Raw genomic sequence first — 24,763 nt, forward strand, 5'->3', positions numbered from 1 at the left:
AAAAACAAATACACAAACAATATACAATATTGTATACAATACAATACAAATACAATATACAATATACAAAACCCTCTCTCCCTCCCTTTGTGTAATTCAGAGTGCTAAGACATAATATTAATCTCAAGCATATGCAAACATCTCAAGATGGTGCAGGATTTCCTAAATAGATGTTCTTTCAGACTTCAGGTGAATTTCCTTACTTACTGCAGTACATTCCAAGGAAAGTTTTAACGCCTGGATCTGGCAAACATATAAACTGCTTCAAGAAACAGGCATTCAGGAAATACTTGTTGAGCTGCATGAGTGAGGACTCTAACTGGAGTCTCTTGCTATTCTCATCGTAGAGAAACCATTTAAAGTACAGACAGTGCTAAATTTCATTCACCCACTAGCAAGGACAGTAGTGACTGTACTAACAGAAGAGAATATTTGTAGCTCAGGGTTGAACTGCGAAGTCCTTGGTACTCTCTGAGTTTTGTGGTTTTCTTACAAAGATTTCATTATCAAACTAGATAATATCATCACTGTACTTATGATGTTACCTAGTTTGGTAATGAAACGTCTGCAAGAAACCAAGCACATAGAGCAGCAAGGACCCCCTAGTAGTGACTGGGTTAGGTATTCATCTACCATTTTTTTCTTCCACAGGTCCTAAACTGGAAGCTCTAGGACACTTGGGGCAATTAAATACATTAAATGCACCTCCTGCTAGCTATGTTTGTAGGAAGGGTAACCCAAACAAACAGCTGCCTTTGGTCTTGGAGGGAGGTGTGTCCCCAGGACAATAATGAATTTTTAAAAGCCAATAATCTGAGGGGAAAGAGAAAGTATCAACGTATAGGTCAAATGAAAAATAAAAGTAGAAAGCTGTAGTAAATGTTCCTACATTTTTTTCTACCAGTTCAACTGAAAAAGAATTGGCTTTCAACATTTCATTCAAAGGAGAAAAACATGTCAAAGAAATTTCTGCGGTGTATACAAATGGCTTTTTGAAATTCTTCACCAGATTTATGAGCAGAGAAATGGAAGGGATGATTTTAAAAAATTCTCTAGGGAAAAAAAAGAAATTTCCTAACAACTTTTTGAGGACAAGATACCCTCTTAGTAATATTTTTAAAAATATTCAGTGAGAGGCACTCCTCATCTTCCCTTGGAGAGATGATTATGCAAGGGAAGGCACAATACCCACGTACTCCCTTTGGCTACTTCCCAACTAAATATTTGCCAAGAACACCACATTCCTCCACCCATGTGAATATTTCAACAGAATTGTGCTAGAAAATGTAGTCAGAATATTATGTAAACATTCTATAGGCAGGAATGCATTAAAGAAACATGTATTCTAGCATATGAAATCTACAGATCTCTAGACAAGCAATGTAAGTTCTTTTTTTTTTTAGCCTCCCAAAATTATATATATATAGTATATGATTTTTGTGCTGCCCATCTCTGGGCATTGCCCTCACACAAGGAAGGCTAACACAAACTGAGAACCAGTAGTGATAGCCCAGCATCAAGAGATTTTAGAGAAAGGGAAGGAGGTGCAGAAAAGGGAGAATGACACAGACCCACAACAGGACTGGAGGGAGATGGGTATGGCAAAGCAAAGGCTCAATGTGTGGGGAGTAGTGGAGTGGGGAGAGGAGGAAGACAGCCAGCTTAGCCTACCTGTTGGTCCAAATACTCTAGGTTTCTTTGCAACTGAAGGTCTAAAAGTTCATCCTATCAGGAGCCATTAGGCATGCGGCAAAATGGAAATACAAACATACAAAAACAACGAACACAAAGAAGAAGCAAAAGCAGTTAGGTGCAGCTTAACTAGAGACAGGCAAAGAGTTTTCCCCATACAGCAAAGGGAACATTCACAGACTCCCAAGCACTTTTAAAGAGAGAAGGTAAGTGAATAGTAGTGGTTCAGCAATCTTTTCAGATCAGGAAATATATAACATTCATTTTAGAGACTCTCGGGGATCCCGATAGCCCAGAACTATCATCAATGCTCTGTCCCCAAGCCTTGCTTGGCATCTTATTGTATGGCTGAGCATTAACAAAGTGACCACATTAATCTAATCCAGGTCATCCTATCCTGTTTAATATGGCCTGAATTTGGCAGACTATCAAGTTATATCACAATATAAGTCTTTATTCCTTCCTCTTCGAAAGACACTTTTCTGAGTCCACATGTGTTGTTATTTGAATTCAGGACCTATCTTTGCAGATAGCAATCAACACTTTCCCCTGTAAGACAGGAGGAGTAACCTTGAAAGCAAAGGACTGTGTTGATCGTCTGTTTTTTGCTCAGCAGGTACAATGGTGTTTACGTATGATGAACTCTGAACTGACCCATCGTGCCCAGATCAAGTGGACAACAGGAAAAAAAGTGTGTGGCTTCATCCCAACATGCTTCTGTACAATCCACTGCGGTCATGCAGCTTCAGGGACAGTACAAGAATGTGCCCCTTGTCAGAGGAGAAAAAAATAAGGCTGAGGTTGGAAACAGAGCATCTGTTATCAGAAAGAATGTTCCTGACCCGCTTAATGATACCAAACTCATCTCACTGCATTTTTAGTTCAGCCACATGCATCTGCTTTTGTGCATAGCTGGTGAAAAAGCAGGGGTAGTGAGGGAAGAAGCTACGTGCAACAAGCGTGCAACTAGAGTCTGTTCCACAGGGCACCTTAAATCCAGTCCAGGATTTACTGGTTGCTTTCAGGTGTCAGGTAGGGTCAAAAAACGTTGCATGGAGCAATGAAGTTGGCACTTTCATTTGGCAGAGTCCAATTCACAGTGTTTGTTGCCCCCACCACATGGATACTCCCCCGCAGTGGAATAACCAAACAAAGAGAGAATTAGAATGACCAAGGAAAAACAACATATTAGAAATAGCCAATAAGGGGAAACAGAGGTTTTGTCATGTATTTTTCCACTTCAATTTTTGACTCTCTAATTATTTTGGTGATACAGAGAATGACAATAGAGAATTGAAGAGGATTAGTGCTCCTCAGTTTTTGCATTCTCAGTTCTTTGGGATACCATCTTAATTTCAGAATGGTATCCCTTATACAATAGCAGAAGTATTTATGGGTGTTCAGCCATTGGGAAGGTGCTGCTTGTCACAGGGAATAAAGCAGTAATTTTCCATCTAGAGATCACCCATAGAAGTGGACCAACCCTGAAGACAAGGCAAATGCTTGGTTGAAATGAGCAACAAGAATAAACAGCTCATATAATGAAAGCAGTTGGTGGAGCCGTTATCTTCAACATGCAAACAGCTTTGCTATGTGATCTGTGACTTAATTGCAAATCTTTCTCCACTTTGAGGTAGAAGCAAGATATGATACATCTCAATAATCAAGTTGTTAAACAGGTGGTCCATTCCTCCCTAAAGCATGGAAGATAATCTTGATGGAGATATGCAAGATATATTGCACTTCCTCCTCTCTCTTACAGTCGGTGAATTAGAGAGGTGTCTGTGCCGTTTCCAAATGTTATATGGATGTTCTAGACTTTGACAATGTTTTGTCTCTTGTCCCCTTTGGGAACAGAGCTTGGGTATCACCATCGAAGTCATCTTCGCTCTTTCTATACATATTGGAGTTTGCATTCTATCTCTCCTTGCAACTCTTCCTGGGTGGTAATGTTAATGAAGCACTGGTTTCAACTGAATGAATAAATAAGGACTGAGTATATGCATGGTTTTTTTTTCTTTCTCTAAAAATCACACACTAAATTCCTTCTTTGGTCTTCAAAAACACATACAAACTATGATCAACCAATCATCAGTAGTCAAGCTAATGATTAAAATTTTCCACCTGTTCACATAGTCATAGTGCCTCCAGGTTGGTCTCAATACCAACCCTAATGAATTTTGCTGCTAAAGTAATTATTCCTGAATTAAATGATAGCTTTTGGAAAGAAAAAAACATTCACTAGTGAAAGAATGGGATAGCATTGTGGCTTACCATTTTATCATGGACTGTAGGGGATGCTGGATAGTTGAAGGGAAACATTCCTGCAGGAACAGGCTTTCTATCACCAAGGTAATCATACTGGGCAAACAAAAGGAATGAGTGTGAGATATATTTTCCTTATGTTGATAATCTAGTAATAACAATTGGAAGAAAGAAAATATCAAAGGCCATTAACTAAAGTGGTGACGAATTAATCGCTTATAGAAACTCCTTGAAACTGAAGTCTGGACAAAAAGACAAAAGGTTGGTTTTATAAGCGGAGCTACTTTGAAATCTGTAATATTACTTCGTTCTTGGGATGATTCCCTCTCCTCTTCCATTGGCACTCTCTAATTTGTCCTGAAAATTACACTCATCAAGCCATAGGGTGTAGCCACAAAGATGAACACTTCAAGTCTCAGATCAAAAACTTGTCTAGTCTACTGCCCTCCCAATTCAGCTAACATGACACAAAGTAGCCTTAACTTGCTACTTTGGCACCACATTTTGGCTGCTGGAGCTTTATACCTTATATTTAACTTGAATTAGAGCTCAGCTTGGATCCCTTATATTTATTTCCCAGTTATGTAGAATTAAAAGCAGATGGTGGCAACTTTAAGCTTTGCTGCCTGGGAAATTCTGGGAGTTGAAGTCCACAAGTCATGAAAGGGCCATAGTTCCCCACCTCTGGTTTAGAACAGTCTTAACATAACTTAGATTGAGGAATAATCCGTTTATAATAGGGAATGTTATTTAACTTCAGCTTCTCTAAGTATTGTTTAGAAATGACATTTTGCTCCTTCCTGCCATTACTCCAGTTCTTCATCAGTTATCTCTTGACCTGACTGATCAATGCATCTCCTTCATGTTCAACAACATCTTCCTTTCCCACTAGTCTCGGCTTTGTGGCTTAAACAATGAATCAAATGTAGAGAGAGGTTATACCTCTTCCCCCACCCTCACTTCACTGGGTATCTACTGAAAGATGGCCAAGCTATTTGGAGGAGGGAAGCCTCAAAGGAACTTTACCTTTGGGGAACTGACAGATCGTCTCATCATGTAAGTCGATGGCTCAGCATATATCTCCTCACTTCGAGAAGGCATTCGTTCAAAATGGGCGCTGGGCGACCTTACTGGAGAGTAGACTCTGGTCCTATTGTAGGATCCTTGACTTGGTGAGCGGGGGACCGAACGCGAGCGAGGCTGAAGGGACATCCTACGGAGGGAACCTGAGGCAGCATCCACTTCATCATAGTACACTGGCTGCCGTGTGGGGCCTGGGATCCACATGGGCATATCTTGTCTGCTATAGCCGGGCTGTTCTTTCCACTCCCGCAGCTGGAATGAGTTGCTGTTGCGGAAGGTGTGGCGCTTGTCCTCCACAGCCCACTGAGGGCTCACACGTTCATAGGCAGGCATAGAACAGATACTATCAGGACGCACACCAGGTGGATAATACTGGTAATCCTCTGAGTACTGGGATGAATAGGGAGGATAATAATCAGGTACTCTCCGAGACATTGGGAAGAATCTGTTGGGGCTACAAGTCCCACAAAAAACAAGAAAGGAAAACATTTGGTCTGGGGTTTTAGGATGTTCTATAACTATGTTAATATCAGCCTACTATCTGATGAACAGCACTGATACATTTTTTTTTGCATATTTCTATGTGTAAAACTGGGAGAAGCTGCAAAATTTACAGTTTTGTTTTAAGCCTTAATGTTGCCTTCTCGTCTCCAATTGCTTCACTATATATTGTTTGCTTGTTTATTTTTTATTCTTCATAATTAAGGTTGTGAAACCCTCCTAGTTTCCTCTCTTGCGTGTGAGCTACTTCCTTGAGTAGCAGAGCATACATACATGTGTCAGTTTTTGATAAATAACATGTAAGAGTTGAACTTTGTAAGGTTCAATTAGGATAAAAGCTACTTTGATACTTGTGCTAAAACTGTGATTTGTAGATTTGGATCACTGAACTGACCCAAATCAGTAAAGTTCATTGTCCATATGTCAAAAAGTAAACTTAACAGTGGAAAGATATTCATCTCGTTGTGCTTTTTTGCTAGTATTTATTTTCTCTCACCGGGTATTTATATTGTTGGACTGTGTTTATTCCTACAGGGTACACTGAAAACTCTCTAAGAGCAGCAGCTGATAAACAGTTGTTTATATATATCAGATTCAAATCCCAGTAAGGGTATGGCTAGCTGATGAGAGCTAATTAGCTCGAAATAGATCTATCCTAGTCTCCCTTTATTTATTTATCAGTACAAATACAACATACATACATACATACATACATACATACATACATACATACATACATACATACATACATATATATATATATATATATATATATATATATATATAATCAAAAGTAATTAAAAATAATTACTTCATTCCATGATCAGGAAGACTTGGTAAATAAGCTGAATATAGTCACCTGCTTACCAAATACTTTTTCTGCTCTTCTGGGTGCAAGAACACTAAATATAAACCAATTGTGAATTTTTAAAATAACATATTCCAAGGCACCCAGAGAAGATGATGAGGTTTTTTTTGTCAGAAAAGAAACTGGAAGTGTTACAGCCTCATGTATTAAGGTCATGGACAATTATTTGAGGAAGAGGAAGTGGTACCAAGTATAAGATGGCAACATATATCAGAACTTTAGGTACCAATTTAAATCTACAATATAAATTCTTTTCTCAGAACTTCACAAAAAACTTCTGTGTTATTTTTTGTATCTTGTGTGTCCAAACAACTCACCTATGGAGATCTTCGGGTGGGGGAACTCCACGGCGCAAATTGACCCACTGTTGCAACTGGGTCATGGAGCTTTTCCTCTGAGCAATCTTTTCTGGATTAGTGCGAGGTGCAAAGCTCCGACGAGAGATAACAGTATCCCCATCATGCTGTGGAAAAGCCATGCTGCCAGGACGAGTTGGGGATGAATACTGCCAACCATTTGGTTGTGCGGTTCTCTCCACTCCAGCTGGCACACGAGCTGCTTCTGGATAAGGGCTTCCGGGCTCCGAGGGTGTATCTTGACTGGCAATGCCATTGGTTTTCACCAGTGTCTCTTTCTTATTTGCAACACGCTCTGGTTTTCTTTCAAACTTTTCGGAACCACGTCCATCCCCTTCTCCTCTGGTCTTTGCTTCTAACTCAGCTTTGGCAAGCTCCCTGGTAAGGATACTCCGCTGGTGATGATGATGGTGATTTTTGCTAGGAGGAATGTTCTCACAGTCAGTCTTTTCATGCCTGAGAAGAATGCACAAGTGCATTCATTACCATAGTTTAGGATTGGCATATCCTAAACAAGGAATGCTAGTTTACTGTGGGTTCTGACCATCCTCTTTCAGATCTGATATAACAGTTTAAGTTATTATTGATTGAACTTTCTCATGAACTTATCATTTTCACATTGTCCTAAAGCAATTATCCTAATTCCACTGAAGACAGTATCTTACAGCTATAGAATAATGCCATATGAGACTATGTATTTGTTAGTATTTTACTAGCCATGCCACTAGTATCTTCCAAGTTCATCTAAAATTGAACTTAGCAATAGATGTAACACCCTTATATACTATGTTCAGCAAAGTGAAATGTCCACAACCAGGGCTAAACCCTTGCTGCCCATCTTTTGAACAACTGACCTTTGAGTAGGTGGGATTTGAACCCGGGCAGCCTCACCCATGGCTTGAATCCAGGATTCTTGTTCTTCATTGTTCTCAGCACTGAAGAAATAGGTCCGGATCCCAGCATGTTCAGCCTGAGGAGAGAATGACTTCTTGTGATTTTGTGGCATCTCTTCCATCCAGCATACAGTTACCTGCAGAAATGAAGAATAGAAAGAGAGAAAGGGAAATAAAAAGACCCCAGTCAGTGTCTAGAGAGTTTACTCACCAGCAATCAATTTTGTTTTCTTTCCCTTAGGAACATAATAATTTCACCACATTTTTATTTCATGATTGGCAGCTCTTCCCTTTAAACAATTTTTGAATTTGTTCAAATAGACCAGTGGTGTCAGACTCAAGGCCCATGGGGTGCTTAGTTCTGGCCCTTGGGGCCACCCTAGAAATAGTGAAGGGCCTTGGTGCCTCTGCCAGTGAAAACAGGCTCCTGAGCTCCATTTTCAGCTGTGACAGCCTCTTGCACCCCTCTTCCAGTGAAAACGGAGCTCAAGAGGGCTGCATGCGGCCTTCCCAAGCTTCATTTTCACTGGAAGAGGGTTGAAGGAAGCCCTACCTTCTGAAAACAGAGCTTGAGAGCCCATTTTCACTGACAGAGCGCTTGGGCCACCATAGGCGCTGACACGAATTACATTAAGCTGGCCACATTCACCCTAGTCATGCCAACCCCAGCCCCTTGAGATCAAACAACCCTGATACGGACCTCAATGAAATCGAGTTTGACACCCCTGAAATAGACAGTGCTTTCAAACAGAAAGGTAATCCTGACCATCCTTTAAAAGGAAGATTATCCTCTTTAAAATTTAGCACAAACCAACTCCGCTAATTCTAACACAAAGATACCACCTCTGGCTCTCCAGCACCATGAACGAAAGCTCTCCCCTTGCAGGGCATGCATGAGTCAAAAAGTATAAGTGGCAGAGCATGCAAAATACTGGTTCAACTCAGATTGTCTTTGCTAACCTCCTTGATAATCATTTTTATGGTAGGGAGAAAAAAACCGACTGTGTAATGGCTTGTTGTAATTTATTGATTTGAATTAAAACAATGAGAGAGTTAAAATAAACCCGCCAACATTAAACTTCAGATAATATAAATTTATTTGTTTGGGAATAGTTCCTAGTTATTCAATATCTCTTCCTAACACAAACAAGGAAGAAAATCTCTCAAACTTCCTAATTTTTCTAAACATTCACATCATTTCAGATAGTGTGATCTTCCACCTGCAACACTTCAATGTTATCCCATCATTTCTGCCATCTTTTTTTTTTTAATCAGAGGGAAAAATTAAGGAGGGATAGATTAAGTAGTGGTAGAGTGATCTTTGAATGTCAATGCTAAGAATTCTCCACAGAGAAGTATTCACATTCCATTTCCTTGCAGATTTTTAAATAAAATTACAATTTCACAACAGGCATAGTTGTTGACTTAGAGAAATCACTGAAGGGAGTACTGAATCTTCCCTAACAATGCTATCTCAGCATTTGGGACCTAGACAAAATTTGACTGCTCTCAGCTGTGCAGTGCATGATATTCTGTTTACTTTTCCCAGCATGAACCATTTCTTCATCAGGTTAAAATGTAACAGAGTCTAGGATATCGCACAGAGAGATTTTTATGTACTTCATTCCTGAGTTTCGATATGTAAAAGCTGAATATTTTCAGATAAAAAACCCACAAAGGAAAGATTATTTTTGAAACTGCCACACTTTAGGTTATATTTGTAATTTGCTGCGTGGATGTTTTGAGCCTAAATAAAACTTGCTCACGAACTAATACCATAGTTATTCTGAAGACTAGAATAAAAAGACTAAGCATGCACATAAAGAATACCAACAGAGGCAACCACATTCAGTTCAGAACAATCCTATGGAACTACAAATCCAGATCAAAATATTTCTAGAATTAGCTAAGTCCAAATTCTTTTTCTGAATATAACCAGCTCATTTGTAGTGTGCCTGTTTCAATGATCCTGAAAAAAAAATCCAGTTGTTTTAATGAAACTTACTAATCAATATAACACACACAATTGGGCTCATATATTACATATTTTATCATATACATTAAATATTCACAGTAGAGAATGAACACCATAATTTAGTTTTTGTTTATATCTACCCATCAGTTTTGTCTCACAATTGCCACTCATTGACTAACTACTACATGCCTTGACTTTCACTTTGTTGAGCTAGATATTATCTTCCACAAATCATTGAGCCCATAACATGAACATTTATTTATGTACAAGTCATATAACAGCAATGACTTCAAGATCTACATCCTCAGTCTGATTTGCTTACATTGCTCTGTGTTTCCAGTATTCTCCATGGTTTAAAAAATACTTCTAGGTATTCCATTAGACAAAGGAGTGCGAAATTTCCCCCACCACAAATTTCCTTTGGGAATGATTGCAGGTGAATAAAGCATGCAGGATCATTTTTACCATTGGTACTTCATTTTTCCTTTCTGGCATGCATGCATGCATTTGGAAACAGAAGGAAAACACTACCTATTTGGTGGCTGGGTGATGTATTGCAGGCCAGTAATCAGAAGAGATCTCCTGTCCAGGGGATCCTCACACAGAAAAACAGGGAAGACAGAGAACAGATCAGCCACACCCAATAAGCAATTCAATGGGGAGGGATATCAACAGGCAAAGCACATCAAGAACAAAAGTGGTCACTGTGAATGGGTAGTTGAAGCAGAATTGGGCTCATACTTAGTGCTTCTGAGCTTTAAAATGAATGGTCAACTTGGCTTTCACTGAGCTTGGGAAAACTAGTCCTTGCATGGAACAGCTCTCAGACAGATGTCTCAGAATGCTAAGGGGAAAATGTAGGTTCAAATATTACAGCAATATGACATGATGTAAAATATTATTTTTATAAACTGTAGGATGAAGTCAAAAATTATATTTTTAGATCTACCCATCCTGTACATGTCGATTATCTATGGGAATAGTCTACAATTTTTTTTCTCAACATGAATTGAGAACACAATAATTATTAATAAACAAAAGGTCAGAATATAAATTTTGGCTATCTTGTCATCAATACTCAAGTTTGGATAATTTCAATACTGTACTTTCATTTTCTTCAACATGTTTTTGTTTTCTTACAAACAAATATTGAAAATCTAGGCAGATTACCTCAGAATAATTCCTATTGAACTCTAAAATGTACTTTATAAGCTTTGTATGATTCGTAAATACGATACTCTAAGATGTTCTCTATATATTTATTGACTCTGAGATCCTGCCTAAAGCAATGGTATCAGTAAAACTTAGTGGGAAACGTTGTGCCAGAAAAAAAGGTTATTGGATTCCTATCACTCAAAATCAGCCAAGGTGTCCTGAAAAGCATGTTTACATTTGGAGCCCCTGTGCCATGTTTAAGTGCAACTCCTTTTTTATATACCACATGTAGGAAGATTTACAAAGAAAACTTATGTATCAGTGGTTTCCAATCAAAACCCACTCATCATCATTAAAAAGGGAACAAATATTACACAGCAGAGTTTTGAAACATCTGAAGAGCAAGCGGTTTGAATGAGTAGAAGGGAGTTAGGGAACAATGCAATGGCAAGATGGCAATGAGAAAGGTATTTGGTATACGTAACATGTAGATGTGCAAGTACTTACATCTAATTTTCACTGAGTGTACTAGAAATTTGTTAAAATTTTATATTATTATTTTAAAAAATTTGCAGCATAAAAGCCATACCAACTTAGAAAAAAGTAAGAAAAAGATGGTGGATAGACAAAACGAAAAATAAGGAGAAGAGATAGAAAGAGTATACTACGTTTTTTTTGCATATAAAACAATCTTCAAATATCTGTAAAGGAACACATATTTTCTAATCTGTTCTACTTGATCTTTCAATATTCTATATTTATTCAATAAACATTATATGATCTATTTGACTAAATCTAGACTCACAGGAATTAATATCCATCAAGTGAAAGGGGGATAGAATGAATTTGGAGCTAAATCTCATTGAATTTAGGATCTCATAGAATATACATGTACATTGACATCATAAATGCAGGTACAAATCCAAGATTTTAAGTGTGTGATACAATACTGTTTCCCATTCCAATAAAGTTTCTAGTGGATCCAGTTCAGGAATTGCTATTAACCTATGATACGTTTCTACTAGCACAACAAAGTCTATTTATATATTTATGAACACTTTACTAGGAGCTCTTCCACTCTTTACTGACCTTAAAGGTATATTTCCTGCTGATGTTATCCGATGGCTGGACAGCTGCCACTCGAAAACTGAGAAGTGGGATGCTGCCCAAGACGCTTTCCTCCTTCTCATCTTCATGAAAGAAAAAGGGAGGGGCAAAGAATTAGACAATTCTCCTTTATCTTAGTTAACAACTGTTAAAATGAACATCCATCTACTTCTTCACCATTGCAACTAAGAAACAACCCAGGAGAACAAACCATTGCAATACCATTGCAACTAAGAAACAACCCAAGGGTAATTTTCTGGCAGGCAGGCAGGCAGGCAGGCAGGCAGGCAGGCAGGCAGGAAGGAAGGAAGAAAGGAGGGAAGGAAGGAAGACTTGAAAACAATAACTATGCAGGGAGTGAGATGGAAATGCTGAGCCTAGCTATTTATCTACCTATGAAAAATGTCCCCTTGCTCTGATGCATTCATGCTTCTTGTTCTCTCCAATTCAGACCAGCAAGTGCTCACATATCCTTGTATGCATATCAGTTACAGTTATAGTTCACAATACTGTCTAGTTAATTATTCAGGACCATCATCTTTTCCATCTGCTACCAGAGAAAAGGCCTAGGCAGCAGGTCTGTGAGAACCATAGGTTACAGGACAGCCATTCATACTGATATTGTTGGGCTCACAATTTGGGCTCACAATATATATATATATATATACTGTAATGCAGTGGTGGGTTCCGGCTCCCGTTGCAACTGGTACGCTGCAACGGGGCCAGCCATCAACCACATGCACATGCGCAGTGCGCGCATGCATACCCATTGCCCATGATGCTCCAGTTGCTTGGCAGAGCATCGCGCAGGTGCCGTATGCCCTGGGCATGTGCGCAAATGCCCCGGTCGGCTCAAATAGAGGTAAGGAGAGCAGGCGGGTGGGCGGGCCCTCCGGAGCACCGTACCAGAATGGTACCTGGTCCTCCCAGCAGGCACCAGTATGCCCGTACCGGGGCGTACCGGTCGTATCCCACCGCTGCTGCAATGTCATGCATTCATCTTCATTGTAAGATCTTAAGCGTTTCAGTAAGTCCAAGGAAAGCACAATTAACAGGGTATCACTGAGAATGTTAAATTTCCATTCGATAACACATAATCAATCAATCAATCAATCAATCCAAAGTTTGTGAAAGGGCAACAACAAGAATACCCAAATCATCTGTTTTAGAGAACTAATTACCATACATTACTAGACTACTAGAAATGTCATGCCACAAATAACATTATTTATTGTTAGTGAGGAAATTCTCCCTAATTTCAGCCATTATACTATTTTTCAGATCATGAAGATATCATCTGTATTTATAACTTTCTTGATCTTGGTAGTAAATTGAGACTCTGTAAGAGAAACTCCTATTTGCAGCGGACTAGAATCCTTTTGTAGCTGTCTTCAAGCATCACAATCCTTTTACATATTTCCTTTTAATCAGGTAGCATTTATCTCTTCCAAAACTGAATGCTTCTATTTTGAATACTGTATTTAAAGTTTAAAAGGTATTTTATTTTTATTTTGCTTATCTCCTGTGAGATTAATTTATCTCCCATGGGGGGAGGGGGGAGAAAAGGCCAAAACTACTTGCCACATCCCTCTATACAACATAGCAAGAAACGACACAATAAAAATTATTTCATTTTAAAATACTTTTACCATTTAATTGCCACAAAGGTGGCACAGATTCTAAATTATCAAGCTCCCTCAAAGTGGAGGTGAGGGCAGAGTGAGAAGATTCAGGATATTTCTGGAAAATCAGGTTTAGGATCTTGAGTCTTTGACCTTATGGAGTCAGCCATTCAGCTACAGTATTGCAAAATGGAAAATTAATTGTGAGGTAAAATAGCTAAGGACTTGCTGGGGAAGGAAGGAAAGGAAGGAGGGAGGGAGGGAAGGAAGGGTCATCACTCATCTGAAAAATTATTCCTATGTATTGCTGGAAAACTATATTGTTTAGCCAGAAAGAGTTCACAAAATAATATTACAAAAGCATAAGAATCCTGCTGCAGCAGATCAAAAGACCATCTCATCCAGCATTCTATCCTCATAGTGGCCAGCTGGGTAACAGGCAGCCAGATGAGACATAAATTCAGTAATACTTGTACACTTTTCACTTGCACAGGGAAATGTTTTTGAATCAAGGTACCTCCAATGAGCTAACTTAAAGAACGCATCCAAAGATCCAGGACCATTGTGGGTCTGAAATTTCAAGGATCTTCATACCACTTGCGCTGGCAAAGTTGTGGCCACTGCACTGTCACTATACTGCCCTGCAGTCATCGCATCACATTATCATAACTTCCGATGCTCCTGGCTACTTTCCCACAAGCAAAGTCAGTGGGGAAGCTGGCAGGAATGCATACAATACAATACAATACAATACAATAGCAGAGTTGGAAGGGACCTTGGAGGTCTTCTAGTCCAACCCCCTGCCTAGACAGGAAACCCTATACCGTTTCAGACAAATGGCTATCCAACATCTTCTTAAAGACTTCCAGTGTTGGGGCATTCACAACTTCTGGAGGCAAGCTGTTCCACTGATTAATTGTTCTAACTGTCAGGAAATTTCTCCTCAGTTCTAAGTTGCTTCTCTCCTTGATTAGTTTCCACCCATTGCTTCTTGTTCTACCCTCAGGTGCCTTGGAGAATAGTTTGACTCCCTCTTCTTTGTGGCAACCCCTGAGATATTGGAACACTGCTCTCATGTCTCCCCTAGTCCTTCTTTTTCTTAAGCTAAACATACCCAGTTCCTGTAACCATTCTTCATATGTTTTAGTCTCCAGTCCCCTAATCATCTTTGTTGCTCTTCTCTGCACTCTTTCTAGAGTCTCCACATCTTTTCTACATCGTGGCGACCAAAACTGAATGCAGTATTCCAAGTGTGGCCTTACCAAGGCATTATAAAGTGGTATTAACACTTCACATGTTAATCACGGAAGTTGGAACTTGTTCCTGCTTTTATTGCTTCTTTTTGGTCCACCCATGGTCATAGTGGTTTTTCTGCTTAAGTAAGCAAATATTTCTGAAACAGTGACTCCATGGATCATGGGTTATCCAGTAATATTTAACCATAGAACTGCATGCTCTGTAATTACCATCAAAGCAGTGGGGTTGCCTCCTTCACAATCATCCAGTTGGCAGGAATTATTACATCTCATGGTGTAGAATGGCATTTCTCAAGTACATGCTTTGCCTTTCCTATCTCTCCTAAACCATGAAAATATTGCATCCCTTATAGATACAAAATAAACCAGTCTCTCCTATAATAACAGTACTGTTCCTCAAAAGTGGGCGTGAAGGCAAAAATCTAGTTTGTTAAGATCATACAGAAAATGAATGCATGCATTCCTGCCATTGCTTTCAAACGATGTTTGGCATCTGGGAGTTTTCTTATATCTTTATATTTTAATATATAATTAAATATAATTTGGATGTTTAATTTTAAACTTGAATCTCCTCATACCTTTGTAGTAAAAAAGGCAGCGATCCACCAATACAAACCAGCGCTTATTCCACTGCTTGACTCCAGAGCTGGCCTGCAAAGAGTTGTTGAAAGCAAATAAATGTCAGAATCTGGATACTACATACAGCACAGGTTGAAAAAAGCATCTTTGGAAAAATGGCATGACAGGCTAAAGTCAAACAAAGTAATAGAATGGCTAAGTAGGATAGGACAAGAACTAGTACGCTGAATTTACCATGAAGAACCTTCTAGAATAGAATATCTCCCGCCCACTTGCTGTGGATGCAGTATCTTATTTATTTATTTATTTATTTATTATTCGTATTTATAGACTGCCCCCTCTCCCGAAAGGGACTTGGGGCGGTATCTAGATTAGTTCTGAAGTTACTTCCTATGAGAAGGAATACTTTGGTCCCCAGTCTCAGAATGACAAGTCAGAAAGCAATCTCAGCAAACACACACTTGAGAAGGAAGAAATAAGGGGTCTGCGATGTGCAATTTTCCGTAAACATTCCCTCCTTCCTGTAATAGGTAGGTGGACTGAATGGCCTCTCTCCACTATAGAAATTGGAACTTCTTCAATTTCAATGCATCATTTTCCTACAGTGAAGCCAAGGCACCCTATGGTGGAAGACATCAGAACTGTCCCTCAAATATTGCGGGGAGGGGAGTAGTCTTGCTGGAAAGGATGCTTTGGCCAAAGCATAAGAGTTCAGCTTTAATGGAAGAGAGCATGGAGAACCATGAGCCCACTCTATAGATGTCTCCCAGGAGCTTATTAGCTGCCCATTTGTCCTGTGGACACCCTTATTCTACATCTCATAGGGTAGTCCAATGCATGATTTGATCCATTTGGGAAGAAAGAAGTTCCCTGAGGATGGGCTCCAGCACAAGTATGAAAACTCAGAAGACTAAATCTCTGGTCCCAGTGACTGACCCAGATTGGATCCTGCAGACTAAAACTACTTTTATTGACTGATAACTGAATCTTGCAAATCTGATTGTGCTTCCTCTTTTTTATACTCCAATGAATTAAGGAAATGTATGCTTAAAGCCACTTCTGAAAACAATCTCTTTGTTTTGGACTTATACAATATTTTAATCCAGTTTTAAATGTTAGGGAATGTTAGCAGTAAATAAAAATTGAATTTAAAAAAAAAACATTAAAAAGGAGAATTGTAGATTTAAGGGAGTCCTTGACTCACATGCTTTTTGAAAAAAGACAGAACCAAAACTGGGGATGAAGCTATTCCCTTCCACAGGAAGCAACAACAGATCTACTCTAAGGCCTGCCTCCAGTGTGACTGGGAGGGAAATACCTATGAGAAGGAGCCTTAGCTCCCAAAAAATAATCCTTTGAAGTCATGCAGATATCTTGACCAGTTGCATAGCAATCCCAATATTTTTCATCCAAGAATGATATAGTGCACAGCAATCCAAATGGACTGATTTTATCTATTATCTATCTATCTATCTATCTATCTATCTATCTATCTATCTATCTATCATCTATCTATCTATCTATCTATCTATCTATCTATCTATCTATCTATCTATCTATCATCTATCTATCTATCTATCCATCCCTGCCTTTATTACTTCATAGGTAACTTAAGGTGGTGAACACAATTATCTTTCCTCCTCCTATTTTGCCCACAACAATAACTTTGTGAGGTGGGTGATGCTGAGAAGAGTGACTATCTCAAAGTCACCCAACTGTCTTTCATGCTTAAGGCAGAACTAGAACTCACTGGTGGAATGATCAAATAAGCCAAGGACTTTCAAATCATTTTCTTCTCAATAAGAACTTACGAGAAAAACCAAGTAGTGGGTTAAAAAGCACTTCCTTGACTGTCCTGAAGCAGGAAGGCTGAACTGTGATGTTAGAGAGAAAATAGGAGAAGCTTATGCAAAGATGGGCAACCTTTAGCACACCAAATAGCATTTGTTTTAGTGGATGAAAGTCATGTTTGGTAGGGCCAAATATGTTTTAGTGATCATGGCTGTGTTGTCAAATTGAACAGTCCAGAAAAGAACCCAGAAGCCCCCAAATAACTATTTAATTGTGGGTGGGTGGGTGTGTAACATTTTCCGAAAGAATTTCAGCATTAAACTGTGGGATCTAATTTACCAACAGAATCAGGAATTGGTTTGGGGACCTTCAAAATGTACTTGCAGCTTAGGGACTATGATTGTCTTCTGATGTAATGAAGGACAGGTGGCTTACCTGCTTGAAAAGCCAACCATTCTTGGTCACCGCAGCACTGGGATTCCTCTTCATGGAATTAGAACGTTTTCCAAAAGCAATTCCTTTCCTGGAAGTACGTGATGACGCCTTTGGCAAATAAATCAGAAAAGTTTGGGATAGCAAAACAAGCAGTAGGTAATTACAATGAAATCCTGCTTAATTATATTAAGTCTGATGGTTAGAGTTTTTACAAAATTTATTCTTGTTATATTCTTGTTGTATCCTTTATATTAGTTTTAATTTGACTTTTTAGTTGATTTATATTTTTATGAACCCCTTAGACTCCTTTGGAACTCTGTGGGTATAAATAGTTATTAGAACAGACCCACTGAAAGCAATAAGACATGATTAACTTAAGCCTAACTGAGTACCAATGGGTCAATTTTTAAGCATGACTAAATATGGATTAAACTCATAATCTTGGGCACATGCTGTCTACGACATTTGGCATAAAAAAGATGCCTAATTTTTGTGAGGTAGAATTTTTACACATATGCCATTGATGCTAAGATATTCCAGTATCAAATAATTCCCCTTGGACACCATGAAGTGAAATAATCACAACATGATTTTAAACTTTGAAGAACAATGTGGTAGGCTTTTTCTATATTGCCCTGAATTCCACAGTGGCAAATCAGTTGCACCTTATTTTTCAGATGGGAAAACTTGACAGCCAGAAGGTTTGGATGACCCTATCAGAACAGAGTCACAAAATGAAAAATATGCAAGACCACAATGCACAATGTAGCAAACATACCCTGCCATTTGGTCGTTCCTGAGGCACCTCTGAAACCATTGTGTGATTGGAGGATTCACTACTGACTGCTGCCGGCCGCTTGCTATTTGCTTTGCTTGACATGTCAAAGACAGATCTGGGATTGCAGGCGAAGGAGAGGAAAAATACATTATTAACAGTCCCAAGAAACTGACTTTGCTTCTTATACTTTGATACTACAAATATATGTCCATGTATTGATCTTCACATTAACTTAAACCAGGAATTCATCAAATCAGACAGAACACCAATCTTCTTTGTACAAATCCCTGCCCCTTTTTCTCTTGAGCTGAATTTCTGAATAACTAAGACTATTGTCTTTCATATGGTATTTTTCATCCTTAAATTTTATATTCTATGCTCTTTCATGAACTTCCATTTTATGTCCAATATTGCAAGGCACTAAAAACCACCAACCTTTGCAATCCAAAGTGGTTATTTTCTTCTGGGGTCTGGCCAGTCACTGGATGAAGGAAAGTGTTCCGTCTTTCATTATGGCTAGGGGGAAAAACAAAGATAAATAGACAAGGCATTAATGATGTGCATTATATGGAAATATAATAAATTTTGGCTGTTAATTAATTAACAGAGAATATGTATTTTTCAAGGTGCATCTTTTTCGCAGCTTCCATAGTATGTACATCTCTTTTGTAGCTTCCATAGTAGGTTGATTATGAGTATATCTTGGAGATGGAAATTAGTCTGCCTCAACCCATTTAGAATTACCAATCCAGTTTACAGACAAGTACCAGCCATTACTCTTATCTGAAATGATTTTACATTCTCCAGCTTACTTTTCATCCATCAAAAACAACTGTACCTATAGAACGTTTCCAGGAAACTGCTGAATTTTGAAAAGATAAGCAGTCACAGTAATAATAATCATTTTCTACAATTTGGAAAATTTGCTATAATGATCTGACAAAAGCAACATCTACGCTGATGGCTGCAATGAAACAGAAAACTGTTCTCATAATACATTAATGTGGACACAAATCATGACTTTGCCATCCAGTATTTTTTTTGCCTTACCTAGCTAAAAGTTGTTTACAGGCCCCAGGTTGCTGCATGCAAATATCTATCACCACTAATAACAAAGCTTTTTTTTTTAAATAGCTGCTGTGATTTAATTAGAGGCATAATCATTTCATATGATGAGTCCATAGTATATTATAGTTGTAGGAGAATAATAACACAGTCATGTGTTACTGTTTTAAGCAAGCTCATTAATGAGGCATTAGAAACCATGCAGCCTGTTTTTTGATAGCTCCTTAAGGATTATCATGGCCACCATTTCTTGGCAGAGAGCTAAAAACAATACTTTGAAATTTTCAAATAGCCTTCTGCCAGAAAAAATGTTTTGAGAATTGGACTGCCTGATCTAAGTGCCTTTTATATATGTCATTTCTCATCTTCTCTGGAACTGTATGTAGCTGACTGTTTTAGTATAGAAAGCTGATGCTCTACTGATTCCAGGCCGAGAGATATCAGGTCATTTCATGGCATCTTCTATAGAGTCAACAATTTAAAATTATTACCATAGCATGTAAATGATAAGGAGAAATTTTGGGTTGTACCACGTCAAACTCTTCTTCAACTGTAACAGTATGTGAGAATGACCTTGAGGAAAAGCCACAGAGTAGGCACCAATCAAATAAAAGTTGGCTGAATCTACAGAAGGAATGGAGTTGTGGCAAAGCTTTCAGAAGGGACCCTTCCTAATTTCTTGGACTGTAAGGGTCAGGTGGGAGAGGGTGATGTACTTTCAGACCTGCAACATTCTGTTAATGGAACTTTACAATAAATATAGAGTTAATAGTTGTGGGTCAGAGGTGGTGTTCAGCAGGTTCTGACCAGTTCTGGAGAACTGGTAGTGAAAATTTTGAGTAGTTCAGTGAACTGTTAAATACCACCTTTGACTGGTATCAGCCCCATCTATTCTCGGCCTCCTGAGTCCCAGCTGATCAGGAGGAAATGGGGATTTTACAGTAACCTTCCCCTGGAGTGGAGAGGGAATGGAGATTTTACAGTATCCTTCCCCTGCCACGCCCACCAAGCCACGGCCACTAAGCCACGGCTGCCACACCATGCCCATAGAACCATTAGTAAAAAAATTTGAATCTCACCACTGTTGTAGGTGTGCTTCTTGTCTGGACTGCCTCACAAGTCTGATATTACATGAAGTAAATAATAGTATGTGCACTGACTTAATCCACTAAAGACGCAGATACAGAATACTTCTCTTCCTGATACATACAGCAGGGTTTTTTAAAAGAAAAATCTGGGGAACATTTTAAATAATGAATTCAGAGGCCATAATGGCACAATTGAGAATATTCCCACTTCAGTATAATGCCTAAATCCATATAATGTGCAGAGAGCTACCAGTTGAGATCCCTACAATGCAATACCTACTGCATGTAAGATTGTACTTTTACAATTGAGGCAGACTGACTAAAACAAAACTATTAAATTACAGCAGCCAAAACAAATCAAGCCAGCCATGCTCTGTGATGTGCTTTTCCGGATGCAGATTTTAATTAGAATACATTATGTTATCTTGGCCTGCTGAGCTTTATTAGTTTTACATTTACAAAAAGCAGGCTGTCATTTCCTACACACAGACACACACAAATCCATATCAAAGAAAAGATAAACAAGTTTTTAATGACTTGTGACAGACCAAATTACAGTTTTAACCCCATTTCATGGATTAAATGAACATATAGCATGATCAATCTGGCAAGTGAATGGAACTAGTGCAAATGTCTAGCTTTCTTGTCCCGGTGTGCAAAATTCCTTATAATTTTATACAACTTCTTTATTTTATATAGTCTATTCTCTCTCAAGGTCTGGTATGAATTTTTAAATGGAAAGAGCATTGAAGATCTCCAAAACAGGCAGTCCTTCAAAACAGATAGATAAACTACTCCAGAAATAGCACTTGGCCAAGTACAGTCATACTTTGGCCACCTAATGAGAAGGAAGGACTCACTGGAAAAGAGCCTAATGCTGGGAAAGATTGAGGGCAAAAGAAGAAGGGGATAACAGAGAATGAGGTGGCTGGAATGGGGTCACCTAAGCAGTAAGTGTGAGTTTAAATGGATTCCAGAGGATAGTAGAGGACAGGAAGGCCTGGAGGAACATTGTCCATGGGGTTGGAATGGATCAGACATGACTTCACAACTAACAACAACAAAAGTACAGTGACCATACTGGGTGAGAATGATGTGCACTGTATTAAACGATGAGTTGATCAAGACTGGTCTAAATAGTTTGGTCGGGGCTTCCTTTCCAATAAATATTAAATACTTGTGACTGAAACCAAAACTGTAAGAAATGGGGTTGTGGGATGTTCATAAGAACTGAATGACAGAATTTGGATGCAGAAAAAAATATGGCCAATTTATTCAGACTGTGCTAATTTATTTTCTCTAGTTTAGCAGCTTGTGAAGAACTGGACAGATAAGAATGGTCCTTGCTTTTGCTGTAGTGAGTTTCTCTAACTCAGGTTGAAGAATTTACCAAATTCCCCATAATTAAATCAAAGTTTCCGTACTTGGTCTTTACCCATTCTTATTAAACATGGTTTTGCATTCAGGGAAACCTGAACATTTACTATAAAACAGCCTTTGTATATATTGTATTAAACATAGTGTTAAAAAATCAACTACTTCCTCATCCCCCACAAATTAGCAATGGTTACCCAAATGCAAAGTCAGCAGAAATTTGAGAGGTTATGTAATTGTATAATACATAATTGTAGCAAAAGCATGCTGTCATACTTGAAACATTGGGTCCACACATGCAGGTCCAATTAAATTGATTTGTTAATCATGCCTATGCACAAGAATCTTCTCAACTAATAATTAATATCGACTTTGGGTTAGATTAGGGTCAACAGAATTCAAGGGAGGTTGGACTTAGTTCATTTGTGGCTACATAGGGATTCTTGGCTGATCCCTCTTTTAACTCTGCTCCCAGGTTATACCACTCCTTCTCCTACCTATGCTTTGTTTTATCAGGATTTTTCAGAGTTGCTTTTTATATGGCTTACTTTTCTGCATTAGAAGAGTTTTGAAAATGGATGACATTTCTTCAACAAATATACAATTGTGCATTGGAATGGTGCACTGAGATAGATCAAGCAAAGTCTTTTAATGTTTTCTTCCCCCCCCCCCCCCACTCCCAAGGAAACAACAGCTCTTTTGCCCAAGGCTACCAATTGTGAGATGACTATGAGATGGTAACGAAGAGGCAGAAAAATTCTGATCCACTGCTGTCATCTAGTATTCACCTGAATTTTATACCCAAATCTTTAGCCCTATTTTAAATATATCCCAACTTCTTTTCCGAAGCCAGTTCAAAACCCGAGACTTTATTTTATCATGGCAAGGATGCCAACATTAGTTCATTCTTGAGATAAGCTTGGGAAGCTTGGATTCACAGAAGTATTGTAAAGAAATATGGGTATTAATTTATTGTGACTAGATTTATATGTGCATGGCCAGACAAACTGTTCCAATGGTAATAAAATAACTTACTGATGGCTTCACCAAAAGCCATGTGTTGTCTTTGAAAAATCTTGGACAATTAATGAAAAGCCAGATAACTGGAGAAGGTATAACATTGTTCATGTTTGGACCAAAAAGCTGGGCACCAATACCTCAGAAATTATAGAACAAATAATAAAGTAATAAAAAAGCCATCTATACTATATAAACCTCTTGAAAACAGTTCAGGAATTATCAGAAATCACCCAGAATTTATCATAAATAAATTTTACAGACTATACCCCAACTTTAAATCAAATTATTTCCTTAGTAGATTGTGGGAAAGCTGTTGAATGAAATATATATTGAATTCAGCAAGCATTTCATAAGGTAACCCACCATGTTTTAATTAGTAAGCTATTTAAATGTGAATTGGATGATGTATACATATAGTTGATATACAAGACCTGAAAACTGTTCTCAATTATCATCAGAGTTCTCATTGTATCTGTTCTTTGTATTAAACATTTCACATAGAAATGGGCCAAATCTTTATCAAATTTGAACGCCTGAGAAGTAATGGCAAACCTTTTCGACAGCAAGTGCCCAAACCAGAACATGCATGCATGTGTGTGCCAGAGCACCAGAAACCCAAAGACCAGCTGCCTGGTGGACATGCATGCGCCCGCCAGCTGCTCTTCTGGTTTCCAATGCACGCATGCACATCGGCCAGTTGGTCTTTGCACATGCTGGAAACCTGAAGACCAGCTGGTGATGGCATGTGTGCCCACAGAGAGGGCACGAGTGCCATAGGTTTGCCATCACGGACTTAGATAAATGGGATGAAAATAGCACAGTAATCATATTAGCTATAATTGATTCTAATTGAATGTACATTATATGATGGGAAAACAAAGATTTTATATTAGACCTCTCAATGTTTAGAGTGCAGTCTCCAGTATGCCACACAGAGACTAAATGTAGCTCTCAACCTAGAAAAAAATGCATTCTGAACATGACTACAGACTTTAAAAAAATCTCACTGGATGATTACTTTCATTCACATCCCACGCACTTAGAAAATCCTCACGCCCACTGATGACTGGTGAAATGAGCTGCCACCCTTCTCTGTGATCCAATTTGGGATTATTTCTCAGATGACATCTTAAAAATACCCCCTCTCCAAAAGGAGACTTGCCATTATTCCAGAGACGTTAGCCAGCATGCACATCAGGAGGCTTTCCACAATGGCTGGAACATGTCACTGTCCCTTTAACTAGCTGGTTTGCTGTAAAGAGGCAATGCCAAGATCACACATCACTTCTGCAGCATTATGTCAACCTTCGGTTGGCTTCTGACCAGTGCTACCTGCTTGCTGGCTTCAGCTTCACTGCCAGCATTTCTGGGTTCTGTCCAGGGTCCTGATGCTTTTCTTACCATACTGACATCCTAGGGAGCTCCCTCCTGCAATCAGCCTGCTGAACCCATAACTACGGTAACTTTCTTACTACTACTTCTGACTATACTCTTTTCAGCCTGAAAGAGCTGAAAAGCTGAAATACTGCTATGCACATGCACCATGAATAAAAAAGCATATCACAGGGTTGGATTTATATTTGGAAAGCCTACTTACTTCATAGACACTATGTTTATTATGTCATTCTGACTGAAAATTTGAAATAATGCTCAGCAAAACCACACCGCCATGCAGAATTCAGAAATAGGTGCAATGCTTTCTAGCTTTCTTAAGATAATCAGCAAATTGACTGTTGGCAAAATCCAATTTTGTGCTCATCTCCTATAGCTTAAATTTAGTCCTGGATCATCTTGATAATTATTTGTAGTGGCGTTTGAAAAATAATAAAGGATAAAGAGAGATAATTTATTTATAATTTT

The 24,763-nt window shown here is 38.6% G+C and overlaps 1 protein-coding gene across 14 annotated transcripts in view; it reads right to left on the bottom strand.

The window, feature by feature from the left end:
* The window catches only part of PLEKHA6 (pleckstrin homology domain containing A6), a 224,201-nt gene that overhangs the window by 46,395 nt on the left and 153,043 nt on the right, over nucleotides 1-24,763 (bottom strand). For 10 of the 14 annotated variants that reach the window (XM_081947835.1, XM_081947827.1, XM_081947839.1 and 7 more), the window contains 9 exons: nucleotides 18,792-18,872; nucleotides 18,357-18,471; nucleotides 17,579-17,686; nucleotides 15,352-15,424; nucleotides 11,878-11,978; nucleotides 7,620-7,795; nucleotides 6,727-7,221; nucleotides 4,984-5,494; nucleotides 3,967-4,053 (listed from right to left, as the gene is read on the bottom strand). In XM_081947835.1, coding sequence (XP_081803961.1) covers nucleotides 3,967-4,053; nucleotides 4,984-5,494; nucleotides 6,727-7,221; nucleotides 7,620-7,795; nucleotides 11,878-11,978; nucleotides 15,352-15,424; nucleotides 17,579-17,686; nucleotides 18,357-18,471; nucleotides 18,792-18,872 — 1,747 coding nt within the window. Of the gene's footprint in view, nucleotides 1-3,966; nucleotides 4,054-4,983; nucleotides 5,495-6,726; nucleotides 7,222-7,619; nucleotides 7,796-10,164; nucleotides 10,423-11,877; nucleotides 11,979-15,351; nucleotides 15,425-17,578; nucleotides 17,687-18,356; nucleotides 18,472-18,791; nucleotides 18,873-24,763 lie in introns of those variants that run through there. The other 4 variants (XM_081947832.1, XM_081947834.1, XM_081947833.1 and 1 more) reach the window with 3 other exon arrangements.

This window comes from Natrix helvetica, assembly GCF_964273705.1.
Source record: "Natrix helvetica genome assembly, chromosome: 3".
NCBI lineage: Eukaryota > Metazoa > Chordata > Lepidosauria > Squamata > Natricidae > Natrix > Natrix helvetica.